Source organism: Onychostoma macrolepis, chromosome 23 (genome assembly GCF_012432095.1).
Source record: "Onychostoma macrolepis isolate SWU-2019 chromosome 23, ASM1243209v1, whole genome shotgun sequence".
Classification (NCBI taxonomy): domain Eukaryota; kingdom Metazoa; phylum Chordata; class Actinopteri; order Cypriniformes; family Cyprinidae; genus Onychostoma; species Onychostoma macrolepis.
The window spans coordinates 6,373,314-6,388,185 of record NC_081177.1 but is presented as its reverse complement, the minus strand read 5'-3'; the positions used below and the strand labels follow the sequence as shown (position 1 = coordinate 6,388,185).

The 14,872-nt window shown below is 34.5% G+C and overlaps 1 protein-coding gene across 1 annotated transcript; it reads right to left on the bottom strand.

The window, feature by feature from the left end:
• Positions 1-7: 7 nt before the first annotated feature.
• Positions 8-13,566, bottom strand: tmco4 (transmembrane and coiled-coil domains 4). The gene is made up of 14 exons (XM_058763671.1): positions 13,170-13,566; positions 12,061-12,196; positions 11,406-11,580; positions 11,285-11,312; positions 10,180-10,309; positions 9,612-9,709; positions 8,493-8,636; positions 7,559-7,678; positions 6,462-6,626; positions 5,332-5,468; positions 4,412-4,496; positions 4,047-4,164; positions 2,484-2,601; positions 8-900 (listed from the first exon to the last, which is right to left on the bottom strand). Exons 1-14 carry the CDS (start codon positions 13,303-13,305, stop codon positions 349-351), a joined length of 2,142 nt encoding a protein of 713 aa, XP_058619654.1. The 5' UTR covers positions 13,306-13,566; the 3' UTR covers positions 8-348.
• Positions 13,567-14,872: the final 1,306 nt, after the last annotated feature.

The following is a 14,872-nucleotide window of genomic DNA, read 5'->3' as shown; positions in this document are numbered from 1 at the left end:
ACACAAATAACTTAAAGATATTATTTAACAATTCCAGAATTACAAAAAGCCAAGATTCCTGTTGGTTCTAGCTGCGAAGTTACACTCTAGGTGGTGTCTAGATGGTAACCCTTATTCTGCTAAAAGACTGGTGAGATTCACATGCAATGTTTAAATACACTCTGTTTATTTGAGTCCCACAGCAACCCTACGCCCAACCCTTAATCTTGGTTGCAGCAAATGCGAATCTCAGGAGTTTCTGGGAGTGAGGTTTACCATCTAGACCCGACCCACAGTTTGTGAGTTGTGAATCAAGGAAATGTCATGATCTCATTGCTCTTGGCTCAGAAGAAACAGGTTTGCCATTGACTAACTGTTCCTGTGCTTCAGTGTGCGACTGGTTGTGTTTGTGCATTCAGTAGTCCAGTTAGTTTCGTCCCAGTCCCAGGACGTGTGCTCACAGTCTGTCTCACTTTCACCTTGTTTGTCTATTTTGCTTTGATCTTGAGATGGTTCAACATGATCCTTGACTTCGAGAGTGGATGGCGAATGCGTGTTCCCTTGACAGGGTTCAGGGACGCCATCACATTCACTGATGGAGTCCAGTAAATCAGATATATCAGGGATATCCCAGCCATTCTCAGAGTCCTTCCTCTCGCACCGTTCCCTGTCTACAGTCTGTGTCTTGTATTTATCTACATTTGCCTCTGTGGTGTCTGAGGTATCATTGTTTGAAATGTCCATGTATGGTTCCCCTTTGACTCTGCTCTGACCAGCTGATTCTGGAGTGTCTGTTTTTTCCTGAGATAAATGTACCAGCTGTAGTTTGCTACTCGTGGCTCCAGCTTCTTCCCTGGTAGGAACCCCTACTGCTACTAGGATGGTGTCCATCTGACGCATATAGTCCAGGTGCCCTTTTACCTAAGAGGTGGACAGAACATTATTCATAAAGCAAGTGGAAAATACTATACATTGCCTAGCAATTTACAGTGTTTGCAGTGCATTATTATATTGATATCCTCATTCTAATTTTAGTGGTGCTTGCAAACTTTCCAGAAAAATCAAGCTTTGGTGCATAACTCAGGCATGCATTATACCTCAAACCATGCAACGTATGCTAGTACTTTTTTAAGTGATCAAATGTACATTTTTCATGCCCTGGTGGATAATAAAAGCAGTGAAAAAGTCCCAGAGACTTGTATTATAAAAAGAGAGGCCTGAACCAATATACAGACTCAGGGGTGGAATCTTTTGATTTAGGCAGGCAAGTAGCCACCTAGCAACAGACTAAAACAACATAATGTTTTGCACAGGCAAGGACCGGTGTAAAATGTACATAAGGGTAGATGCCATATTAAATTTTTCACAAATAAAAATATAAAATAGATAGTATTTTCAAGGGTTTGCAATGTTTTTAACTTTGCTAACTGACACTGGGGTCAGTTAAAAATAGGTCAAATAAAAAATACATATGAAAAACACTTAACATTTTAATATTAGGTGAGCTAAAAATCTTGTTTTATGAACTTATTTTTTTCTAGATTTAATTTTGTTAATCTCCCTTTGATAAATATTCACCATCTGGTGAACATTATGGTATCACTGCAACATCTGTGTACTGAATTGTGATTGACCACATTATGTGACATCTGCTAAGTTTTTATGTGAACAGCAAGATTACAGTTGCTCTGATAAGCCTAATTTGAACCTGAAACTGTGACACTATTCTTGTGCTGTCTTACAAGCACTGGTATTTATTTCAGGAAATGCAAATTTAGTTGGTCATTAACATTTCTTCACATGCCAAACGAAGGTGCAATTCTTCACATTGCAGTCGCATAACCAGGGTTCTTGAACTGATTACCTTGCCATATCTCCCACCGATTTATCTAAGCTGTATAATTATTTCTAACATGAAAATAATTTTACTGCATTCACAAAAAACAAAACAACACATAACAAAAGATACACAAGCATGACTTTTTTTGTCCAGGATTAAGGCTGGTGTGATACGCCACATGGATGGCGGGCATGATATCTGTTTCTCAGTGTAACTTAGAAGGCATCGGTATGAATAGATCATTTGAAGTTCAAGTGTCTTGATTTTTTTTTTTACATTTGTGCATTGCATAAATGACCCTTTTTTATGAGGTAACAGTGCTGGATTTAAGGACGCCACTTGAATATCAACGAGCAACTTCCCGTGACAGTAATTACAGTAATTGTAGTCTTTTGTGGGTGACAATTTAACAATGCCCTTTCTATTCATGGCAGGGGGTGTTCTGCAAAAAGCATTAAATCATTTTTGTCCAAAAAAAGTAACTTCAGATGACTTCAATTCTTAGCAAGCAGGAAGGAAATTAAACTTTGTGATAATATAATTTCATGCCATTGTGTTGAGTAGTTACTATTCCAGTCAGTAAATTGAATCTGAATCTAAATGCATCTCACAGACACCAAGAACATTTGAACAAAGACAGGGAATGCTCAATGCATTTGCTTACCACTGATGACAGATCCACATTGATTATTTTGCGGTCTTGCGAACTGATTGGCTGTAGCCCAGCAACAGACAGCTGGACTGATGAACTTCTATACAGGAATCCAAGAAGCCAATCCCCTCTAAATCAATAAAAACACAAAGAAACACATTTTCAAACATGCTACTGTAATAACCAGGACTGTCAATTAACTCAACAACAGTTATTAAAAAAAAAAATCATAATCTCCAGATTTGTTTGCAGTTAACATGTTGAGACATTCTGTTACTTTTTAATAAATAACTAAATGAATAATGTGTCAATTCTAATTCTTCATCTGGTGGCCTAAAATGTAATCTGGTGCATGTGTAATTTTAAATTTGATTTTTAAATGAACTGCCCATCATAATCTATTTAAATAAAATGAAATGACCTGTTAATGTGTTACTTCAGCTCTTATTTTTTATAGGCACAAAATGATTTTGTTGCCATCCAAATCTGACATAACATTGTTTTTCTCCCATTGACAAAGACATGTGGTCATTTCATTTCCATCTTAACTGATATCTTTAAGTTTATAAGCAGAAAAGCTAGCTCAGTAGAGGTTTGTTTCCAAGAACTGTTTGGAATGAACTTAAAGAATGAAACTGCACAAACATCCAGCCACAGTAACTGTGAACACACACCTCTATTTAAACTTCAGGTTAAAAAAAACAAAATAATAATAATCCTTTTATTCATCAAGGATGGATTCAATTGACAAAAGGTAACATTTAAGACATTTATAATGTAAGGAAAGATTTCAATAAATGCTCGTTTAATTTAATCAAAGAATCCAAATAAATGAAGCCATTTTGAGGTATGGTATAAACAAGTAATTTTCTGCTCAGGAAGACAAACAAAATACTATACTTATTCTCAAACAAAATACTTGTCTTATTCTCTGTTCATTTTAAATCATATTTTTGAAATCCTGTTTTCAAAATGCAGTTTAAAACTGTGATTTGTGAGATTTACCATAAATAGCTATGATGAAAATACATCAACAGTATTTATACATACACACACATACTGTATATAAATAAATAAATATATTATTATTATTATTATTATATATATATATATATACACACATATCAGCTTCTACAAAAATATTAAGCAACAAAAACAGTTTTCAGCATTGATAATAATAAGAAATGTTTCTACAGCAGCAAATTAACATATTAGAATGATTTCTGAAGGATCATGTGACACTGAAGACTGGAGTAATGATGCTGAAAATTCAGCTTTGATCACAGGAATAAATTACATTTTATTATTAAATATATTCACAAAGAAAATACTTTTTACAAATTGTAATATCTTACGATATTACTGTTTTTACTGAACATAAGCGACTTCTTTCAAATACATTATAAGCAATCTTACCAGACCCAAACGTTTGAAAAGTAGTGTATAAAAGAAAAAAGAAAGTGAGTTAAATTAACTCTTAAAATGGGCAAGTATAACGGCCAATTTGAACACTTACAGTAAGGGATCTGAACATACCCCTTACCCTAAGGAGGAGTAATATTAATAGTGTCTTACCTGCAATACCCATTAACAATCTTCCCAGCCACTACCCTGGACAGTCGCTGCCATGCTTTCTCAGATCCGTCCACAGGGGCGCCCAGCAGCACCACATCCTCCACCACACCTTCACTACCTGCCCGATAATAAGAGATGAAAGTCTTTCAAATGGCTCCGTGCCATCAGATTCTCATTTACAGCCTCGCACCTCTCAGATTCCATCTTTCATTACGACGACAAAGAGAACACGGCTCAATCTGGCTTGCAGGAAATTTGGCCATGTCCAGCTCTCTCATGTAGACACTTCTTGAGACACAAGGTCTTAAAGACAAAAGGATGTTCCTTCGTTATCGCCGACTTATTAAAATGAATAAAAAGCTTACCTTGATCATTAGCGAGCTCTTCTAGGCAGAAGTAGATGACACGAGCTCCGAGGCTAAATCCAATTAGACTGACAGGCCGCTTTCCCTGCAGAGAGAAGGAAGGTAATTATACATATATTTGAAAGGAATATTCTGGGTTAAGATTATATAGGCGATTATCTCTATAAAGCCTACTATGTCATATTTAATACATAATGAGGTCTCTAAATGATCAACATGAAAACTTTGTTGGAAAACAGTTGTACACCATCTACAAAATGCCTTCAGGCATCTGATTAATAGTTTATTTTTATTTACTTTTTAACAAATAAAAGCCCTATAACTGTAAAAAAAAAAAAAAAGTTAACAACTTTAGTAATACTGTAATAGTAACATTTCAAGATGAACTGAAGCAACTTAGGTTTATACGTATTATCAATGCATCATTTTTCAGAATATTCATGTTAAAAAGCATCAGATACGATGCAACAGGCTTTTGAGGAACAGTTATTCGTTCATCTGTCAATCATGATTGTATTGCATTGCATTAAATGTTTGAAAATACAGAGCTTGATCATCAAAACTAAGCATTTAAATATCATCTTAAGACATTTGGGAGATATACCTGTAGTGACAACTGATATTCATATGCATTTGTTGTAATTAGTCTGTTATAAAGATCTCATTTATTTACATTACAAGCTATCAGAATTTCACCTGACTTTCTAGCCATATAAATATCAGCAATTGCATATTTTTGCTGAGTTTGTGCCTCTTTTTTTCTCCTCGAGTATGAGCCATAGATACTGTCCTTAGAGCTTGTATGTGACCCGCAACATTCCTCGAATTAGTAATTTCAAGCCGCATTGAACTGAAATCGTCAAAGACTAAAGAGAATCTTGCAGAAGTCGATGTCTTGCATGACTCCGCTCGACTCTGACCTGCTGTCGGCTCCGGAGCACCTGGGCGAGGTGTTTTCCCACCTCGGCTGAGCGACTCAGGCACACTCCCCAGGGGTTGTCGATCACACTGGCCACAGCCAGCAGTGAGGCAGGCCACGTCAGAGCCGTTACTATGCCTGAACAGAGACAAGAGAATGAGCAATGCGGTTATTCTGGACACCTTAAAGTTTTCCTTTCTCTTTGGAGTGTTACAAGCTGTTTGTGCATAGATAAGATCCCTGAAGTTGCAAAGACTAAAGTCTCAAAACCAAAGAGATATTCTTTATAAAAGTTAAGACTCAACCACGCCCCCCTAAAACGGCTCATTCAAACACGCCCCCACATGTCTACGTCACGGTGTGGGGAGATTTGCAAAACACCGCCCAAACGTATACGCAAAGAAAGGGGACGTGATTTTTATTCTCGCTGTAGTATTGTTGCTGCCGCTGGCGCCATGTTCTGGAGACACTGTGTTTTGTTGTGAAAGTGAAACTACTTTGTTTGGGCTTTCAAAAGAGGACAAAACTACAAATCAGTGTTTAAGCTGCATTTACAACACTGTTCCAGAACAGTTCAACCCAAATATTAGAGTGTGTGCAGTGCATTTTACGGAGGACTATTTCCTGAACCTGGGAGTAGCCTGCCAGCTATGCACAAAGACTGTTTCTATAAAGTGGGGCAATTCCAACTTTGCAAGGACAGTCTGGCACTTCTGACTCTCAGCCTGTAAGTACTTTTTCTTATTTAAAGAATTTGCCACTGACTATTCAAACGAGCTGTGTAGAGTAGTGGTTGTTGTTTGTCGTTTCTCTGATCACAAATGCAGACATGGTAATGTTTATGCGGTGCGATGCAACACAACACGGCATCACAATACGGTAAAGGGCGTAACATTTCCTTCACACGCTTGAGGTATTCGGCCAATCACAATGCACTAGTTAGCTAGCCAATCAGAGCACACCTCGCTTCTCAGAATTCAGACTAGATTTAAGATAAAGTGAATTAATTTGACTGCACAGATCAACACTCACATAAATAAGGTAAGATAAAGCACTGGAGATTTTCTGTTTTCCTCAAACCAGTAGTTCTACCTTTTTTATAATGTACCTGCATTAGTAAAGCAGACATACCTGAGAGCACTGTGTATTTGAGGGCCTCCTGAGCCACGACACTAACAAGCCCATCCCACAATGAGTCCAGAATAGAGCCCAGGTCCAATAAATAACGTGATTCCCATTTCAGACAGTACTGCTCACCACATGCTCCTAGACTGGACCAGGGAGCCTGAAATGAACCTATGACAGGCAAGAGAATCTGAACCTTAGTATGAACAATATTTCATGGGTATTTTGGGATTACATTAAAGAAATCACCCAAAAATGAAAATCTGCTGAAAATGTCTTCACTCTCAGGCCATCCAAGATGTAGATGGGTTTCTTTCTCCATCAGAACAGATTTGGAGAAATTTAGCATTACATCACAAGTAATCCACACCACTCCAGTCCATCAATTAATATCTTGTGAAGTGAAAAGATGCGTTATTGTAAGAAACAAATCCATCATTAAGTTGTTTTAACTTCAAATGCAAGTCCTCTATAATAGTATTGCTCTCTCCAGTGAAAAAATCGTCTCATCTGAATCAGGAGAGGAATATGCACAGATAAAGCACTGTTTATAAGTGAACACAGTCCAAAATAATCTAAACAAATATGTCTGGGATCAACTTTTTCACTTGAGGAAGCGTAATTATTGACTTGTATTTTGGCCAGAAACAACGGTTTAATGTTAAAAGATTTTATTGATGGATTTGTTTATTACAAACACACATCTTTTCACTTAAGACATTAATCGATGGACTGGAGTGGTGTGGATTACTTGTGGATTATTGTGATGTTTTTATCAGCTGTTTGGGCTCTCATTCTGACGGCACCCATTCACTGCAGAGGATCCATTGGTGAGCAAGTCACGTGATTAAAAATGTATCCAAATCTGCTCTGACGAAGAAACTCTGACAAACTCATCTAAACCTTGGATAGCCTGAGGGTGAGTAAATATTAAGCAAATTTTCATTTTCAGGCGAACCATTCCTTTAATAATTAATAACCGTGATACAGTATATATTTTTAAAATACAATTTGTAGTACTAACACAAGAGCGTTTTAAACAAAATAGTAACTGAAAAAGATGCTATTTTGATGGAGATATGAAGGTTAACAGTGGCACTCACTGTATTTGCCGCTGCACAGCCAGCCTGTCACAGCTATAGTGAGATGAAGATGCTTTCCAGAACTCATCGGAAGAAACTCAAACTCCTTTATAGCGCCAACACGCTTGTTCATTTTATAGCCTGAATAAAAAAGTAAATATACCTTTTGTTATTTTCATACATATAAAATAAATGAACATAAATATAGATAGGAAACATCTTAATCTGCAAACAGAAATAAAGAGAGGCAGACACACACACTAACTGCATTTGAAGAAAAACCAAACAACTCCGACAACCTTGAGCTCACTTCACTTTAAATGGCAGCTGAGAATGTGCTCTGAAAGCAGAATTATATAAAACTCCATTCCAACCAGAAAACGGACTGTAATTTTACTTTTTACTTTGTCATTTAGCAGACGCTTTTATCCAAAGCAACTTACAAATAAGAAAATGTAACTAAAACTAAAAAAAAGGAAAAACTCTATAAATACTATATATACACATTTAAGAAAATAAAGAAATTAAATAAAACATTTCAAAACTACACATTTAAATGAAAACAAAAAATAAAGCTAAAAACAATTCAAAATACTACAACAAAAGGTATGAGTATAATAATGATTCTAACATAACACTAAGCCAAACACCAAAAAAACAACTACATATGTGCATGTACAGCCACACACATATACATATATATATATAAATAAATTCAATATATTATTTCATTTCCATTTAGTATGTTGAAGTACTAAAATAACTCAAATTAGATTTTACCATGAACACTACTGATAAATACAAATGATAAAATACACCAAAGTTCAATAAATAGTTCATTTGATAATAACTATTATTATTAATATTTTTTTATTAATTTCAATATAATATTTATTATTGTTACTACGTTTTTTTTATCAGCATAAACAAGCTTCAGCTAGGTCAGCTAGCTCACCTGTTAACCCGGCCCCTGCGGCTCCAAACAAGGAGGCCATGATGGCGATGCCCGTGGCTGATCCCAGCACAGCCGCTCCACCCGCTCCCAGCACCGCTCCCGCCCCGGCAGCCACCAGAGGAGCCGCCAGCCCTCCTGTAACACCTGACGAAAACACATCCATGATCACTGACACCAGACAAATGAAACCAGTCCTGAACATGCTCTAGTCATATTTCATAGGAAGAACTAAGTAGTAAGTAATTTAATAATCTAAAATAAGAATGTAAATATTAAAATATAATAATAATATAAATAAAATAATTGTTTAGCTTAAATGTTTTTAAAATATAGATTTTTTAAAAATTAGAATTAAGCATATTTCCCCTGAAATTATCATTACCATAACACCCAAAAATGATTTAAATTGAGAATTATTTATGGTATATGGTAATATCTGACCAATATATTTGTATATTTATTTGGCTTAATTAATGAATTAATTGAAATACAACAAATATTACCATGATATAGAAATAATTAACAATTTAAATGATTTTAAATCATTTTTGATGTTATGGTAATGATAATTTCAGGAAATATGCTTAATTCTATAATATATTCTGCAATAATGCTTAATTCCTGATTTTATGTATGTATATGTGTATATATATATAAAACAAACAAACAGATGGATTACAGTAAGTAAGTAAATATGAAATAAATTAATAAATATTTAAATATTAATAACAATAATAATAATAAAATCACAAATGAAACATCTAGATGCATTATAGTAATGATTTTTTAAAGTATAAATTAAATAAATATATATTTAATTTAAATAAATACAATAATAATAATAATAGTCACTAATAAAATATTCTCGTACGGTATGCATTATGGTAAGAAAATTGCTTAAAAAAATTACAGTAATTAAATTGTTTTAGTAAAAATAAATAAATATTTATTTTAAATAAATAAATATAGATGCATTACAGTAATGGCAATTTAGTTTTCAATGTCCTAAAAATAAAATAAAACAAACAAATAAACAGGTTTTATGCATGTTTTCATTAACATTCACCTTGGTGAGACCAATGTAGTTTAAAACAAAGGTCCTGTGGCATTCAGACTCACCAATTACCGTCCCTCCACCCACAGTAGCAAGTCCGATGAGCAGGTACCGGCGCAATTTACGACCTCTCTCTTTCTTCTGTCTTCTTGATGACTCTTCTCTGTTGAGAGAATGTCAGTTTAATTCACAATATGCTCACTGGAGCTGCTGAAGGCTCAGAGGTCTTGTTCATTGTCAACTGAATTCTATTAGAAACTAAAACTAAAATGAAAGCGCTGAACTGAAAGGAAAAACCTTGACCTAGACTGCATATACACAAAATACTCACGCGGCTGTGCGTGGTCCACATCATCACATCCAGCAGAGAACACATTAAAAGACAGAAATCAGCAAATAGATTCAAGTTTGTTCCTCGTGTCAAAATTGTTACATTTCACAATGATATTGATCGATATTAATATTTTCTTTGTGAATCTGCAGATGTCTCTACGTGGGCTTTGTGGAAATAATCTCTTGCAAATGATCCATCCTACAGCGAAAGCAGTGTGTGTTTCTCAGAGACATGTTGATAACCCCCCAAAAACCCCATAAAGAGGCAGCAGCTGATGATCCATAGGAAGTTTCACTCACTCGCTCTCCTCTCCTGCCTCTCTCAATTTCTCTCCAAGAGTCTCTTCAAAATCCTCCAGCTGCTGTTGGGTCACACGCAGTAGACAGCTGACATGTCGGATCAGAACTCGAGCCCTGGCATCATAATGTCCTACATGAGAAGAATCAAAAAATGCTCATTACATGGAAAACAAGACTGGAGGAAGAAGACTGAATCTCACAGAAAAAGTCAAGTTCATACTTTGCCGAAAAATCTAAAGAAAAACAATCTTGCATACAGAAAATGACAATTTTAGAAGCATTTAGTCGCCTCTATTTTTATAGCTTTTTATAAAATAGAGATTGTTACAAAGCAGCTTCACACTTTAAACAGGAAAGTAACAGAATCAATGACGCAAACTCCAAATATGAGGCAAATCCAAATTTGTATTTTTAATATAAATGAATCAAATGAATAAAAATAAATAAATCTAAATAACAAATAAATAATCATAATTAAAATAAATAAATAAATGAATTAATTAATGATTAATTTAATTTAATTAACATCCAGATGCATTATGGTAATGAAAATTTGCCATAAAAGCTTTATTTTATGTTTTAAATAAATAGGTTTTTAAAATATATAATAAATAAACACATCTCTTAAGCTTTATTTTCTTTATGCAAGTTTTCATGGACTTTTCATTGACATTCTACTTTGGTGTGACCAATGTAGATAAAAACACAGTTCACATGTTTTGTACATTATTAAAAGTAAAAAATGTAATGTTTTTTCACATTTACATAAATAATAAATAGCATAAATTAACATAGTAGAATAAATAATATTGTAATGTGCACATTTTTTATAATTTAAATAATTTCAAATATTGAAATTTATGTTTTGTTTTCACTGCAGTAGCAAGCACTGGGACGTGAATTTTCTTAATTGTTTAGAAATTAAAATGACAATGCAAAATATGTTAACAGTATTCATTTTCTTCATGCAAAATATACTATAAAACTGATATTTCTTTGTGAGATTCAATTTTATTATTTATTATTTTAAATAATAAATTGCTTATTTTTATGCATGCCATTGCAAAAAAAAGATCAGCTAATTAAATGTGAAACATCAGCTCACCATCTTTGACAGAGAAAGACACAAGATCCTGAAAAACAAAAGAGAATGTCACAGACACTGATTTGTGTGAGCATCTATATGTTAATGCAATTGTCCAGCTGGGTTAATCTCACACGCGTACCTGAGTGATGGGTAAAGCACCGGCTCTGAGCAGCGGCTCCGCATGCAAGATGGACAGGAAGGTGTCAGTGCCTTCGAACCCGAGCCCTGCCAGGAACGCTTGCATAACCGGCATGACCGACTCATCGAGATCCAGCCACTCAACAAGACCCTCCAGATACGTCTCACGAAAGCGTCTGCATTCGGAAAATATCATGACGTTTCACAACCCCAAACCATTCAAAAAATTTTAAGAAATTAAATGTTATTATTCAGCAAAGATGCACTGATTCAAAAATGACTATAAAGGAATTTATAATGTTACTTTTTTTCAAAATAACTGCTGTTCTTTTGAATTTTTTATTCATCAAAGATTCCTGAAAAAAGCAGCAAATTTTTGTATGATTTCTGAAGGATCATGTGACACTGAAGACTAGATGAATGATGCTGAAAATACAGCTTTGCATCACAGGAATAAAATACACTTTAAAATGTATTCAAATAAAAAAACACTTCTTTTAAATTGTGATAATATTTCACTGTTATTACTGTATTTTTTTTTTTAATGATGCAGCCTCGGTCTGCATAAGAGACTTTTTTCCCTCACCAACCCAAACCTTATAATGCTACTGTATATTAGTAAACAGTTATTATTGTTATTGCATATTTTTTTTTACTTTTGCTCAGGTCCTTGAAACAGCTGGCCCAAAGACACTCCACATAACCCAGCATACGCAAAGCGCCCTGGTTCACTCAGCAGCCGACCAAACACTTTCTCTGCTGGTGACTGATCACGCTTCTGTCCTCCTGGGTCTGTAACAATAAAATGACAAATGCAACATCAATAAATGTACAAAGTTCCTGTTAAGAATGGGTAAGTGTTCAATAACAGATACACACAAACTTTGCAACATCAAATCTAGCCCTCCACATTTTCATTACACGCTTATTACAGGGGTCCAACAATTTTATGACCTTATTTTCTTGCTTGAAGAAGTACATTCTTTTGTGCTTTTGTAAGTTTAATATGAAGAGCTCAGATGCAAAAGCCTCAAAATGTGCCATCTAAAATGAGCTTTTTTTTCCTCAGGCTCCTATATGTTTAGGTTCAGTAATTTTACTCTAATGGCAAAGTATAGGTCTTTTTCTATGCAATTAAAGTGAAATAACTGAACAGGAGCCTGATAAAAATGCTCATTTTAGAAGAAAATTTTAGATGGCAATTAAAGGCTTTTGCATCTGAACGCTCTTCATGTGAATGTTGAAAAGGGTGTAGCATCTAGATCCAACATCATTTACATGATTTCTGATATTGGAGACCACATAAAACTCTTGTTATTATAACATTCTGCTTTGCATAAGGCATTTCCACAAACGTATGCCACTACAACATGCTTTAATAATTCAGTATGTGTAGTACTCATTGGTCTCGAGGTCATCTGCACTGAAAATGCATAGCAAAGGATGCAATGTGTTATTATGTGACACATAATTTCCCTTGTTTAACCAAAACATGTTTAAGGCCTCGATCTTATCCTGCATCTGTGATTAAACCCAGAACTGATCAGCAGCTGTTGGACACGTATCTGTTCAACACAACGGAGTCAAATCCGATCATCAGAAAACAACATTAATATACGTCTCATCATATTAACGAAATACAATACTACTCAATTCTCTCATAATAAGAAAACCAAAGACTCTTATTTTGTTGTTAGCTGTTAGGCAAAACTAAAAACCTTTCAAAAGTCCTTAAAATCGCACTCTTGGTGAAGTCTATAAATACCTGGAGTTAATTTTTGGTCCTCGTTGTAGTTATTTGTTGCTTCCATTGGTTTATCCTCACAGCAAGTTACAGCAGATTTGTTCTCTCCATGGAGAAAAGTTAAACTTTGTTGTCGTGACAGATGAAAGTTCAGCATTACGTTGTTCTCAGCTGCAGCAGCGCCCTCTATCCGCGAATAATGGCGGACTGGCTTATGAATATTAATGAGGTAGCGTTACGGTTGTCCAGTTGGCTTCACCGATTGGCTGAACTGCAGCCGTTAGCTGGCGAATAAGCGAATCCTAAAAGCGAAGGATTGGCTTATGAATATTAATGAGGAAGCGTTACGGTTGTCCAGTTGGCTTCACTGATTGGCTGAACTGCAGACGTTGGTAAAGTTGGCGTAGTTTGGTTTATGAATATTAATCACGCAACATGACTGGACAGTATCGGAATGTTATTTGGCAACTTCACCAAGACTTGATTAAAAGTCAAAATTGCAATTTTGCCTCATGAGGACGATTTTAGATTTATCTGAAACGTTTTGAAAAAGGCTAATAATAATTTATTCTACTAAGTGTTGATGTTTTGCCCGATAAATTACATAAATGTTGCTTTTGTGTTTTAGCTGACTTGGGAGCATTAACCTTAGCCGCTGGCTATAAATATTGTGAAATATTAATATTAATCAAGTCCGTGACTTGAGGCTCCAAGAAGCTAGCAAGTTGAGTAAAGACAGCACGACCTAATTAATATTCATAAGCTGAATCTTCTTAGAAGGATCAATCATTTGAATATATTTAAATTGTTTTAAAATCATTTTCAAACATTATTTTAGATTTATCTGATGTTGCGAGGATGATTTATGTTATTAATTATTTATGTTATGCCTCATAAATCCGTTTTTCCTTGAACAAAAAATAATATAATATAAATACATAAACATATGCCCTCTAGAAATATTGTCATTTTGTGGTCAGCAGAGGGCATTAGAGACCTATATAAAACTGCTACTATATAAAACCAACCAACAACCTCAACCTTTTGTATATATTTGTAAGTTATAAATATATACATATATGTGTATATTTGTGTGTGTGTGTATACTGTATATATATATATATATATATATATATATATATATATATATGCACTAAACAGTAAGTAAATAAATACATAAAATTAGTAATAGTAAATAATACATTTGAAATAATAAAATTAACTAAATAAATATGCTGAATATAACAGTTGGCAACTGCCCATCTTTTTCAAATAATACATGATTGATTATAGCAATTTGTCTGAGTTACATAATTTGCATTTCCCAATAACACCTCCTGGTATTTTTAGATTCATTCTGGTTCTTATCATGTGTGTTATTATCTTGATCGCTCCTATTGTTATATAAGGTCTGTGAGTTGCTGTATCTTGTTGCTTTTTCCAGTAAAAGGCCATACTTGGGATGATCCAGGAGAACAGTTTGTGAAATGCATGATTACATAATTTTCTAAAACCAAAAAATCTACCGTTTGAGCAACAGTCTCCTTAAAGCAATAACTATATATGAATGTGTCTTTCTTTACAGCTTTACAAGTCTGTACACAGATTCATGGACATGTCTATTCATATTCTTTTCACAAGAATCTAACTGGAAAATATGAAACTGATATTCAAAACAAGAGCATGTGTGTGCATTTGCACATATCTCCTGTCTTTGTGTGTCA